We start from the raw sequence: 13,020 nt of genomic DNA on the forward strand, positions 1-13,020 counted from the left end.
TGGTCGGTCCCTCCCTGTGACCCATGCGCTGAGTGGAAGCATGACCCAGAGCAGGCGCATGATCTCCAGTATAATCTTTGGGCTTTCTAGCCTGCTAGGAGGTGTGTCTGGGTTACACGCGACGTTTCTCTTCCATCCTAGAATACCAAACATTATGAGCTGTTGAACTATAGTGAGCATGGGACAACTGTGGACAATGTTCTGTATTCGTGTGACTTCTCGGAGAAGACCACGCCCATGCCTCCCAGCAGCATTGTCGCCAAAGTGCAGAGTGTGATCAGTAAGTCCTGGCAGAACGTGTCCCCGAACAGGAGAGGGTGCGATTCCCTCGCGCTGCTAGAGGAGTCGGCGGGCGCAGGGGAATGGTGGGGCAACTCCAGCTTGTGCTAGAAGTACTGAATGCGAAAGGCAGGGGTCTCTCCAAAGCCCAGACGTGTCCCTCAGCTGCACAGTGTCACCCACCCCTCTGAGCGTGATGCTTTGAACTGCCCTCTAACCCCCATCCCTCTCTGAAAGGCTTCACTCCTGGGCAGGAGGCAGGCTCCATAGGCTGCTGTGGATTGGCCTCCGACCTAGAAGCAAATGGCCGTGGTGGGCGACGGGTGTCACTCTAAACATCACTATGCCCCGCTGCCTGCGTGCTTCACGCCTGCTGGGCGCAGGTGCAGCTCTTGGTGCTGGGCTGTGCAGTGATCCCTGCGACTGCTGCGCTGAGCTGCAGTGCCCGAGTCTCATTTGTGTATCTTTTCCAGAATGCCACAAAGGCAGGAAACAGGCCGAGGAGCCGCACGAAGCCGCCATGATGAGTTCCCAGGCACAAGGGCAACGCCGAAAACCCTGCAACTGCAAAGCCAGCAGCTCTAGTTTAATAGGAGGCAGTGGGGCAGGGTGGGAAGGAACAGCCCTGCTCCACCACGGCAGTTACATCAAACTGGGCTGCCTGCAGTTTGTCTTCAGCATCACTGACTTTGCGACCAAACAGCCCAAAGGGGATGCGGCCTTAGTACAAGACATGGACTTGGAGGAGAAGCTCTCTCTGAAACCCCACCAGGTGCCCGTGCTGCGCTCCAACTCTGTTCCCTAGGCGCTGAGGCAGAAGAGCCCTGTCCTTGGACTTCTGCCGTGCAAAAATGTACAAACCAGGCTGGGCTCTTCTCTCGGCTCAGAAACTCTTCCCGCGCCGTTTGCATGAAATGAAGAACGTTTCACTTTTTTAATTTCCTTCTTTTTGCTCAAGTTTTAGGGGCATTTGCACATATATTTGTACTATACATTTCATTTTAAAAGGAAAGCTGCAGCAAGCGGCGGCTGTGTCAGAGCGAGGAGGGGGGGAGGGGTGGGCGCCGGCTCACTTGGACTCTCTCTGGCAGATCGGTCCCGTGCAGTTGTAAAATAATCAAAAACTTGTTCTATTTTGTGCCAGTGACAATAGTTTTATATTAAAAGAGAAAAATACAGTTTTCATACCGCAAATCTATACAATATCATTGTTTTATTTAATGTAAAGAAGTGCTACCCTCCCCCCCCCCCCCCCCCGGTTATTTTTTATCCCCTCCCTGCTATGGTTGCACTACAGGTAGCTACTGTGTAATATGGGCAGTGAGGTGAGTTCTTTTCCTGGTGTTCATCCTGTTTTATTTCAGATAAGGAAAAGTATTGGGTTCTGTGTAAATACATCCGTGATGGCATTTTTCAATGTTTTAAAGCTGTGTACAGTGCTACATGTGGTATGCCGTTGCCTCAAACTGTCTATTGTAGCAAATCCGTTTGTCGTAAACCTGTTTGTCTTTTCTGTTCTGTGCCCCTCCCTGGCCCCCGAACAGCTAGTTCCGATGTACAGAGTAATTGTAATGTTTTAGACTTTACAGAAACTTTCCTGTATTCTGTATATAAAAAATGAAATGCGTCACCTCCTGCTTTTGACTGTCTGTCCCGACTCTGTGAACACGAGCGAGGACCTGCGAGAACATCCCTTGGCAAAACCCAGCTTCTGTGCGAAGGGGTGCCAGGCTGTGCCCTGGCTCTGCCCTGGGCCTCCAGGACTGGGTGTGGCTGGTGGAAGGAGGCGTCTGAAGAAAGGAAGGTTGGAATACAGGGTGTACCTCTGGCAGCCTCTGCCTCCCTCTTGGACACGATCACACCAGTGCCGTGCACTGGCCATGTGTATCCCCTCCCCCACTCTGTACAGGGTATGTTCTTATGGCATCGTGCTGAACACGGATGCACTCTGCTGGCCCTCGAGGTTTGTAGCTATTACAGGGCGGGAAGCTGCTCCTGCTCAGCAGCTTTCCCCTTGGCTCCTGGCTCTCCCGCCCTAGAGCCGCGCTCTGCTGTATTTTTACTGTTTTCTACTCGATGTTCTGAGCTGGAAATACTAACTTTTTGTACAAAGACAAAAGGGTTTGCGATCTGTTCCAATGGCATTAAGTCTGTATTAATAAACGCTCATGATACTATTGAAAACCAGAGCAAGAACCACCCTTGCACCCTTCTTTCCCCACCCACCTGCAATTTGGGGTTCAGGTGGCCTCTCGCCCTCAGAGCAACAAGCGTCCCTTGAGCAGGTTCTGGTGCCTGGTGAGAAGGGAGCGTTGTCCTGGCTTTCCCCCTGCAGCCAGGCTCCTGCGGCGTGAATTCACTTGTTCCTCATGGGTACACCTGCGCTCGTCTGCCTGGACCTGCGATACTGCATCAGCTAACCACTAGCCACAGGGAAGGGCTCATGTTGAGTAAGTTCTGGTACTGTGGCAGCCACCTTGAATGTGTTGGTTTGTTGTAGCCCCGGGGTGTTGAGTGGTGTTGTAAAGCCCTGCATGCGTGTAGCGGCAGGTGCTGGGAGATGTAGGTTTGCTATGGTTTTATTTGTCTTTGGCCTGGGGCAGGGGTGGGTGGTAGGTAAATGCTAACTCAGGTAACTGCTGCGCTTCTCTGTGCACGCAGCCCTCCAGCGGCGGAGCCGGCCAATGGCCCTGCAGGGGGTTGGCATACACCCCTTCTGCCCATCCAGACAGCCTCTGTCCCTTTACTACCCGTTTGCTCCATGCGAGATGGCAGGCTGGCCACAGCTTCTCCCGGACCCTGGCAACAAGGTTTCTGGACCTGGCTTGCACAGGTCAGCATCTGCTGCTGGGAACCCTTCTGTGCCACTGCTGGCTTGCGGTAGCCTAGCAGCCAGGAGCCAGAGGCAAACTCTCCTCCGCATGGGCTCACACTGTTTGCACTGCCCAGTGGTGCAGACAAGCTGTTTGCTACTCCAGTGCTTGCCCTGGCTGTGATTCCAGTGTCAGTCACTGCCAGCAAGCAGTACCTCTGCACCCTTGGGAAACCTGCCTGCGGAATGACTCCTCTTGCTGGTCCAGAGCTCCTGGGTGGCCAGGAATTGGCGGGGGGGGGGCACTGATACCTGCAGAAAATCCACACCCCATGCTCTAGGGGCACGTACCAGTGGAAGAGCCTTTCACAGTAATGCCTTTAATCTGTCTTGATGACGTAGCAAGTAGAATACACAGGCTGAGCATGCAGGGCCACACTCCCCCACCCTGCTCGAGCTCCTGTGTGACATGGGGCCATGTGCACTCCAGCTGATACCCCTCGCACACAGGGCCACTTCCCAGGAGTCTGGGAGGCACAGTCCTGCCCTTCCCCTGGAGTGGCATGGCCTGAAAGCAGCCCAAGCTTCCTAGCTTGGCCCTGCTCCTGGGCCATGTTGTTCCAGGGACCAGGGTGCAACTGATGCGCAGCCACCCACGGTGGTGTGGTGCTTCTGGGGGCCTGGGTGGGGGCACATGGCTGGTGCCCCCCCCCCCCCCCTAGAATCCCTGCAATGTAATTCCCTAACCAATTTGAGAAGAATTAATGATACAGCCACCAAATAATCAACAAGCGGCTGGCTAATAGGAAAGCGGGGACCGGAATAGAATGAGGATTTCACACCCCCACTGGATGAGGCGTTTCTTGCCAGACGAGAGGCTGTCAGACCACGGCTTGTTTAACCAGCGTGAGCTGTAGAGCCTTGTATGGTGACAAGTATCAGAGAGAACCAGGGAACTCTTGTTACCTGGTGACAGCAGGGGCCATTAGACTAGACAGTCTCCTCACCAGCCTGGCATTAGGCTATGTTAAAGCAGTGCAAGGCTGTGACTCCTGGCTGTGGCTGGAGGCCTTAGGTTTCAGGCCTTCCACTCTGGCTGCAGAAAAAAGGCCTTTTTATTACCCTCTGCCTGGCTGGGAATAGGAGACCCGGACCTCCACGTGTCTACTAGGAGGGGCTAAGGGAACAATTGTGTGTGTGTGGATGCAGAGACTAGAGGGCTGGGACTGTGTGTTTCTGGATCTGGGATGTGAAATGCACAGCCCCTGTGCTAGTTTAGTTGTGGCTTCCTTCTGCTGCATAGATGGAACCAGCATCTAATGGAAAACCAGTCAATAAACCTAGCTCAGAAAGCATACAGTGGTCCTGTCTGAGCCCTGGCTTGCTGCCCAGCCCAGCATGAATCGGTGCTGCTGCAGAGGTGCTGAGAATCAGTGCTGGCAATGGCGCTGTGCCTGCCCCAGGCCCACTGCCATTGTGCAGGGGTGAAGAAAGCGAACCTGCTGAGCTGGTGACGGTTCTCCTGGCTGGGGGATTCTGAGATCTCGGAACAACGATCCGCCCCAGACACATTCAGTCTAGAAAAATGCTGCAAATGGAACATCTGGCGCTGCTTTTGGAGGGGGCTGTGGAGCATGGAATTGACGGAGGGCCACTGGGGCTGCTCGGCCCTCATCTCGCTCTCTAGATGCACATCCAAAGCCCTGTTGAATAGTAACAGGGGGAGCTGTGCTAGTCTATACACTATCAAAACAAACAAGCAGCCAAGTAGCACTTTAAAGACTAGCAAAATAATTTATTAGGTGAGCTTCCGTCCCATGAAAGCACATCACCTAATAAACTATTTTGCTAGTCTTTAAAGTGTTACTTGACTGCTTTCTGGCCCCAGCCCTGGTGCGCACCTAGCAGGGTGTGGGTCTGCAGGCGGCAGTGTTGTCAGCACATTGACAGAACTACAGCCTGGCTGAGGCAGAGCAGCTTGACGCCATGGCTGGCTCTGAGCCAGCCCCGGGAACTGTGCACATCCTGGGCGTGAGCGCAGAGGTTTGGCCTTGGGGGTTTGCCATAGCGGCGCACAGAGACCTTTGTCCTGGCCCTTCCCTTGCTGCAGATTCTGGCTCAGCCCCTGGCCTGCTGGGCCTGGAGTGAAGCTTGCAGGAGGCGGCTGTGACTGCCCCTCTGCACAGCCTGCTGCTAGCCTTGTCAGCTGTGCCTGGGAGGTCATGGCACCAGTGCTGCTAGGGTTTGGGCTGCTCCTGGGCCTCTACATCCTCCTCTATTACAACTGCATCAAAGGGCCCAAGTGCAGGGCCCAAACCAGCCTGCGGGGCAAGACTGTGGTCATCACAGGTGAGCAGGGTATGGGGGCTGCTTAGGCTCCAGTAGATTGTTTGTGTCTCAAGCAGGAGATCCCCCACCCTGGGCAAGGCCTCTGATCCCTGAGCAGCGCGGTGCCTGGGTCAGGGAGGTCAGGCCCAGCCCTGTCTCCTCTGTGCACACCACAGCTGGCCACCCCAGGCTCCTGCAGGCAGGAGCGGGGTGTGGCCCGTCAGCTGAGCACAGGGGAGCTGCTCATACCAGGTTCTAATGCTGTCCCTCTGCTGAGCAGTGAACCCCCAGCTGGGGTTAGTGTTTCTGCTGGTGGGTCACACCCACACAGGCCGGCTGCACAATTGTTTCTCCGCACGAGGACAGAAAAGATTAGTGGGCACTTCGGGTGGGATCCCACAAGACTCGACTCCGCTGGTCGAGGCAGATCAGACTCAGACCTGGTGTGTATCAAGTACCTGGGCTAGGACCAGACGTACGAGACGAAGGGGTTGTGCCCTCCCCCTCGGGTAGAGAGAGGACCTCCCTGTCAGAGGCCGGACGTGGCTCAGTGTTGAGCTGCTTCGTCCCCCCAACCCTCTTCCAGCATGTGCTGGGCTAATTCTGGGGCTCCAGGGCAGCCAGACAAACAGCCCATGGCTTGTTGCTGCAGGCTCCATCTCCTGCCGAGGCAACGAGCTCCCCAGGCTGGGCATGGCCAGGTAAAGGACTTCACAGGAGCAGTTTCACAGAAATGCTCCATAGGGCTCCTCTAAATGTCACCTCTGAAAACCCAAAGAGCTTCCATCAGAGGCGGTCTGGAGCCTGCTCTCCTTGTCAGGGGTCTCGTCCCCTGGTTTGCCAGGCAGGGTGGCTGTGCCCTCCTCCCCAGAGGCAGCTGCATTTCAGACAGGGTCAGTGAGCCAGCTGGTAAGGGAAGGCTGTGCTCTTGGGCCTCTCCTTCTGCCCAGCTCTTTGCTCTGCTCTTCCAGGGGGGAACACGGGGCTTGGGAAGATGACCGCACTAGATCTGGCCCGGAGAAGAGCGCGTGTCATCCTGGCCTGTCGCGACAGAGCACGAGGAGAATCAGCTGTCTATGACATCAGGCGGGTACGAGCACTGCGATCCAATTGCCTTGCGAAGCTGGCTGCAGGCTGAGCCCCAGAGATGCGCAGCGATTGCCTGAGTCACTGCTGCATGGGAGGCCTGCACTGAGCTATGCTGGGCCGAGCCCATCATAGGATGCCGCTCAACTTTGAGAGAGGCCAGGGTCCACCAAGGCTCAGGATGGGGCATGCCCCGGGCAGTGCAAAGGACAGTGGTGCTGGCTCGGGGAAGGGCTCAGGAGCCAGGACACATAAGCAGTAACAGGGAGCTTAGAAGGAGCCACATTTAAAAGCTCTGCAATCCCCAGTGAGGCGAGAGGCAGATACCAGCCATGGGTGGGGAACGGAGGGCTGCAGAGAGGTACTGGCCTAGCAAGGGCATGGGGGACCTAGCCAAGGGGCTGCCAGCCCATTTCTACATGGAGGGAGAGCTCACCAGGAAGGTGGCGTCTGGTGGCTGGACTCTGACTACGCCCAGATGCCCGAATTCCCCACCTAGTTGCTCAGCTGCCTGTGCAAACACCCCAGAGGCCATTCTGCAGGCAGCCAACAGTGCCCGTTGTGATCCTGCAAGCTGGCTCCCAGGGGCCCTGCCAGAAAACAGCATCCGCTGAGAAGCGCTTTCTCCCCTCCCTCCACGTGCTCGGGGCTGGGAAGGCAGGCAGCTCCCTCTGCTAGTTCCTGTTTGCAGCCTGTTTGGTACCTCATGGTGGAAATGGGGCACTGCTTTCCCTGCAGCTGTCTCTGGGCGGAGCCCCACTGCCCTGTGCACCACCCTGGCCAGTACTCAGTGCCTCCTGCCTCTTCCTCCAGGAGAGTGGGAACAATGAGGTCCTCTTCATGAGTCTGGACCTGGCCAGCCTGGACTCGGTACGAGCCTTTGCTGAGACCTTCCTGAGATCGGAGCCTCGCCTGGACATACTCATCAACAATGCAGGTGGTAGGTCAGTGCCAGGACTGTGCCCTAGCTCCAGGGACCGGGGGGAGCAGAGATAGGCAGCTCCTTTGTACCAAGAAGTGCCTTGGGAGAGTCCTGGATGGTGGTGTTGGAGGATGACTGAAGCAGGGAATAACACAGCACAGGCCGATTTTGGCGTGCAGAGACCCCCTCAGGTGGAGCAAGTCCTGAGCCAGAGATCACTGCTGTACACTGAAGCTTATTCTTCTCTGCAGGGGTTGGGGCTGGTGGCAGGAAGGACGGCTTCAACCTGATCTTTCAGGTCAATCACCTTGGTCACTTCCTTCTGACTCACCTCCTCCTCCATCGGCTGGAGCGCAGCGCCCCAAGCCGTGTGGTGATTGTGGCCTCCAGCGCGCATCAGAACGGTCAGATAGACTTCGAGACGCTCCAACAGCCCGTGGAAGGGACACTGCAGGACTTCCAGGCTTACTGCAACAGCAAACTGGCCAACATCTTGCATGCCCGAGAGCTGGCCAACCGGCTGGAGGGAACCGACGTAACCTGCTACGCTGTTCACCCAGGTGAGTGTGGATCCAGCCTGTCTCTAGAGATGCAGCTTCCAAATCCCACCTGAGTTCCTGGGGGCTAGAGATCGGCCCAAGATCCGGGCACTGCTACTCAAGAAGGAAATCCAATCCAGCCCTGTCTGAGATGTGCCTGAGGACATCCATAGAATCCTAGTACTGGCAGAGATCTCAGGAGGTCATTGACTCTCGCCCCCACTGGACCAGACATCCAAACAGGTTGCTGAGGACAATCATCTCTGCATTTGGGTTAAGTTTCAGCTCTCCCCAGGTGACCACACCCTGAAGCCTTCCCTTTCACCCTGAGCCTCCCTTGCAGTCAAGGACTGGGCTGCGATCTTAATGAGCAAGAGACAACTTTTTAATGAAGCCAAGTCACTCAGTGCCCCCAAGACTGGGGTCTGATTCTGCTCTGCCTGCAATGAAACTCTCTTCCATCCCTCTCCAGCATGGGGTGGAATTAAGGAGGAGGGGAAGCCAGGAAAATGAGTGCAGGTGTAGCATCCGGCAGGAATGGGTGTTTGGAGGAAGCAGGCGGTGCAGTTGAGAAACCCTTCAACACCCGGCTTTGCAAGTCACTTTCTTTGAACTGCCTTTACAGTTAAGTTCCTGCGATGCGAGCAGGGAACACACAAAAATTCAAACCCCATGGGCCTGCATGGGGGTCTCCTGCTTTTTGCCTTTTCTCCCTCCAAGTGGGGTTCTGCAGGGATCAGTTTTGGAGACTGGTACTAGTCAGTGCCCTCATCAACAAATTAGATAAGGGCATAGAGAGAACGCTTACAAAGTTTGCAGAGGATACCAAGCTGGAAGGGGTTGCAAGTGCTTTGGATAGGGTCTAAATTCAAAACTGATCTGGACAAACTGGAGAAAGCGTCTGAGGTAGATAGGATGAAATTCAGTAAGGATACATGCAAAGTAGCCGCCTTTGGAAGGAACAATCGGGTTCATACACACCAAGTGGAAAATAACGGTTTAGGAGGGAGTACTGCAGAAAGATTTCTGGGGATCATAGTGGACCACAAGCAAACTGTGAACAACAAAGCATGTAACTGCACTGGGCTGTATTAACGGAGTGCTGTGCACAAGACACGAGAAGTCATTCTTCCACTCTGCTCTGTGCTGAGTAGGCCTCAGCTGGTGGCCTGGGCCAAGTTCTGGGTGCCATTTTTCAGGAGAGATGTGGACAAGTTGAAGGAGGTCCAGAGAAAGGCAACAAAAATAATGAAAGGTCTGTAACACGTGACTTATGAGAGACAACAGAAAGCACTGGGTTTGTTTAGCCCGGAAAAGAGAAGACTGAGAGGGGACATGAGAGCAGCTTTCAAGTACCTAAGTAATTGTAACAAGGAAGAGGGAGAAAATGTGTTTGTTCTCTCTAATGGCAGGACAAAAAGCAATGGGATTAAACTGCAGCAAGAGAGGCTTAGCTTGGAGATTTGGAAAAGCTTTCCAAACGTCAGAGGGATAAACACTGCACTAACTTGCCTGGAGAGGTTGTGAAATCTCCATCACTGGAGACTTTTCAGGGCAGGTTAGACAAACATCAGCCAGGGACAGTCTAGATGCTGCTTGGTCCTGGGGTGAGCGCAGGGGACTAGACTCAATGGCGTCTCGAGGTTCCTTCCAGAAGTATTCTGATTTTCTCTCTATGGGCAGCACTGCTCTTTAAACTCCTGAGTGACACCCTCCTTCCCTCCTTCCCCGCCCCCACCAGATGAGGGATGTTTCCTGTACTTTCCCATCTACCCACGGCTCTCGCTTTGTTTTGTTTCCAGGGCTGGTTAACACTGAACTATTTCGCTTCCTTCCTATCTGGCTGAGACCACTCTTTGTTTTGATCTCCTGGCTCTTCTTCCGAGATCCCACCAATGGAGCCCAGACCTCTGTCTACTGCGCCACGCAGGAGGGGATTGAGATGTACAGCGGCCGGTACTTTGTGGACTGCTGGGTTCAAGATCCCTGGCCCCAGGCCCGTGATGACGCTGTTGCCAGGAAACTGTGGGAAGTCAGCGAGAAGATGGTGGGTCTAGCTGCTTAGAATGGCCTATTGCCTGATCCTGACAGCACTGTGGGGGCTATAGACTGGAACAGCTGTGGCTGCTGTAGAGGTAGGACTAAGGTGAATAAGGAAACTGAGAGGTAGGCAGAGCTGACAGTGCAGCCACGAATGCATTAGATAGTTACATTGCTACATCCGCGCTAGGCCAGCCTGCATCCACCATTGTTGGTCCTTCCTTTTAACAGGGACCAGGTGTACCCACTTCTTTATGAAGCAGGATTTTCTTTACCCTGCCTCTAAGGCACAGAAATTTGAGAGCTGGGCCGCTGGCTTCAAAGCCAGACACCTGACCTGCCCTGCAACATGCAAGGATGTTGACAGGGGTTCACTGAGGCTATCCACTCTCCCCTTTGTCATGGCAGCCACTTTTGATAGCATTTTCTGTCATTGTATCAATCAAAGCACGATAAAAATACTGGCGCTGAAAAGGTGACTGACTGAAAAGCGCTCATTGAACGAGTATCATCCCCCTCGTTGTCTCACAGCAGCCCCAAGCCCTGCCTTCCAGGAATAGCACCGAGGCCTGGCTCTAGAACAGATCCCACCACGGTCACTGCCTAATCCTATGGCACCTCCAGGGCAGCAGTCTCAGGTGGAGGTTTCTCTAAGTAGTGGCAAGCAGTAGCTAGACCCTGCCCCCACCCCCGCAGCACACACCAACACCCCCAGGGCCGTGCCTCCTGACAGACCCCCCCCGCACACACCAACACCCCCAGGGCCGTGCCTCCTGACAGACCCCCCCCCGCACACACCAACACCCCCAGAGCGGTGCTGCCTGACGGACCCCCCCCCGCACACACCAACACCCCCAGAGCGGTGCCGCCTGATAGACACCCCCCCCGCACACACCAACACCCCCAGAGCGGTGCCTCCTGACGGACCCCCCCCGCACACACCAACACCCTCAGGGCCGTGCCGCCTGATAGACACCCCCCCCGCACACACCAACACCCCCAGAGCAGTGCCGCCTGACAGACCCCCCCCGCACACACCAACACCCCCAGGGCCATGCTGCCTGATAGACCCCCCCCTGCACACACCAACACCCCCAGAGCGGTGCCGCCTGACAGACCCCCCCCCCCGCACACACCAACACCCCCAGGGCGGTGCCCCCTGATAGACCCCCCCCCCGCACACACCAGCACCCCCAGGGCGGTGCCGCCTGACAGACCCCCCCCGCACACACCAACACCCCCAGGGCGGTGCCGCCTGATAGACCCCCCCCCCGCACACACCAACACCCCCAGGGCCGTGCCTCCTGATAGACCCCCCCCCCCGCACACACCAACACCCCCAGAGCGGTGCCGCCTGACAGACCCCCCCCGCACACACCAACACCCCCAGGGCCATGGCGCCTGACAGACACCCCCCCCCGCACACACCAACACCCCCAGGATGGTGCCGCCTGACCGACCCCCCCACCCCCGCACACACCAACACCCCCAGAGCAGTGCCCCCTGATAGACACCCCCCCGCACACACCAACACCCCCAGGGCGGTGCCTCCTGACAGACCCCCCCCCGCACACACCAACACCCCCAGAGCGGTGCCGCCTGACAGACCCCCCCCCCCGCACACACCAACACCCCCAGAGCGGTGCCTCCTGACGGACCCCCCCCGCACACACCAACACCCCCAGGGCCGTGCCGCCTGATAGACACCCCCCCCCCGCACACACCAACACCCCCAGAGCGGTGCCACCTGACAGACCCCCCCCCGCACACACCAACACCCCCAGGGCGGTGCCACCTGACAGACCCCCCCCGCACACACCAACACCCCCAGAGCAGTGCCCCCTGATAGACCCCCCCCCGCACACACCAACACCCCCAAGGCGGTGCCTCCTGACAGACCCCCCCCGCACACACCAACACCCCCAGAGCGGTGCCTCCTGACGGACCCCCCCCGCACACACCAACACCCCCAGGGCCGTGCCGCCTGATAGACACCCCCCCCCCGCACACACCAACACCCCCAGGGCCGTGCCGCCTGATAGACACCCCCCCCCGCACACACCAACACCCCCAGAGCGGTGCCACCTGACAGACCCCCCCCGCACACACCAACACCCCCAGGGCGGTGCCACCTGACAGACCCCCCCCCGCACACACCAACACCCCCAGAGCGGTGCCGCCTGATAGACACCCCGCCCCCCGCACACACCAACACCCCCAGAGCGGTGCCCCCTGATACACCCCCCCCCCCGCACACACCAACACCCCCAGGGCGGTGCCTCCTGACAGACCCCCCCCCGCACACACCAACACCCCCAGGGCGGTGCCGCCTGATAGACCCCCCCCCGCACACACCAACACCCCCAGGGCGGTGCCTCCTGACGGACCCCCCCCGCACACACCAACACCCCCAGGGCCGTGCCGCCTGATAGACCCCCCCCCCGCACACACCAACACCCCCAGAGCGGTGCCTCCTGACGGACCCCCCCCGCACACACCAACACCCCCAGGGCGGTGCCCCCTGATAGACCCCCCCCCGCACACACCAACACCCCCAGGGCGGTGCCGCCTGATAGACCCCCCCCCCGCACACACCAACACCCCCAGGGCGGTGCCTCCTGACGGACCCCCCCCGCACACACCAACACCCCCAGGGCCGTGCCGCCTGATAGACCCCCCCCCCGCACACACCAACACCCCCAGAGCGGTGCCTCCTGACGGACCCCCCCCGCACACACCAACACCCCCAGGGCGGTGCCCCCTGATAGACCCCCCCCCCGCACACACCAACACCCCCAGGGCGGTGCCGCCTGATAGACCCCCCCCCCGCACACACCAACACCCCCAGGGCGGTGCCCCCTGATAGACCCCCCCCCCCCGCACACACCAACACCCCCAGGGCGGTGCCGCCTGATAGACACCCCGCCCCCCGCACACACCAACACCCCCAGGGCGGTGCCGCCTGATAGAACCCACCCCAACAATTCCCGGGTGGTACCGCCCGGCAGACCGCG

At 57.8% G+C, this 13,020-nt stretch overlaps 2 protein-coding genes across 3 annotated transcripts in view; both read left to right on the forward strand.

Moving 5' to 3' along the window:
• The window catches only part of PHF12 (PHD finger protein 12), a 42,987-nt gene extending 40,525 nt beyond the window's left edge, over positions 1-2,462 (forward strand). Inside the window, exons 14-15 of the mRNA XM_075013735.1 lie at positions 142-280; positions 753-2,462. Coding sequence (XP_074869836.1) covers positions 142-280; positions 753-1,084 — 471 coding nt within the window. The 3' untranslated portion in view covers positions 1,085-2,462. The remainder of the gene's footprint in view (positions 1-141; positions 281-752) is intronic.
• A 2,705-nt stretch (positions 2,463-5,167) lies between these two features.
• DHRS13 (dehydrogenase/reductase 13) lies at positions 5,168-10,473 on the forward strand. Of its 2 annotated transcripts, none has more exons than XM_075013677.1 (5): positions 5,168-5,440; positions 6,391-6,509; positions 7,319-7,445; positions 7,679-7,987; positions 9,769-10,473. In XM_075013677.1, exons 1-5 carry the CDS (start codon positions 5,314-5,316, stop codon positions 10,029-10,031), a joined length of 945 nt encoding a protein of 314 aa, XP_074869778.1. In that variant the 5' UTR covers positions 5,168-5,313; the 3' UTR covers positions 10,032-10,473. The 2 variants fall into 2 exon arrangements, with proteins under 2 accessions (XP_074869778.1, XP_074869779.1); XM_075013678.1 differs by having other exon boundaries at positions 7,319-7,442.
• Positions 10,474-13,020: the final 2,547 nt, after the last annotated feature.

The sequence above is a fragment of the Carettochelys insculpta genome, chromosome 19 (genome assembly GCF_033958435.1).
Source record: "Carettochelys insculpta isolate YL-2023 chromosome 19, ASM3395843v1, whole genome shotgun sequence".
Taxonomy (NCBI): Eukaryota; Metazoa; Chordata; order Testudines; family Carettochelyidae; genus Carettochelys; species Carettochelys insculpta.

Excerpts from the sequence above, each read along its gene's own strand:
- DHRS13 (XM_075013677.1), top strand. The coding sequence starts at position 5,314 with ATGGCACCAGTGCTGCTAGGGTTTGGGCTGCTCCTGGGCCTCTACATC. Across the intron at positions 6,510-7,318 it reads CTGTCTATGACATCAGGCGG|GAGAGTGGGAACAATGAGGT; the intron begins GTACGAGCACTG and ends CTCTTCCTCCAG. Across the intron at positions 7,446-7,678 it reads ACTCATCAACAATGCAGGTG|GGGTTGGGGCTGGTGGCAGG; the intron begins GTAGGTCAGTGC and ends TCTTCTCTGCAG.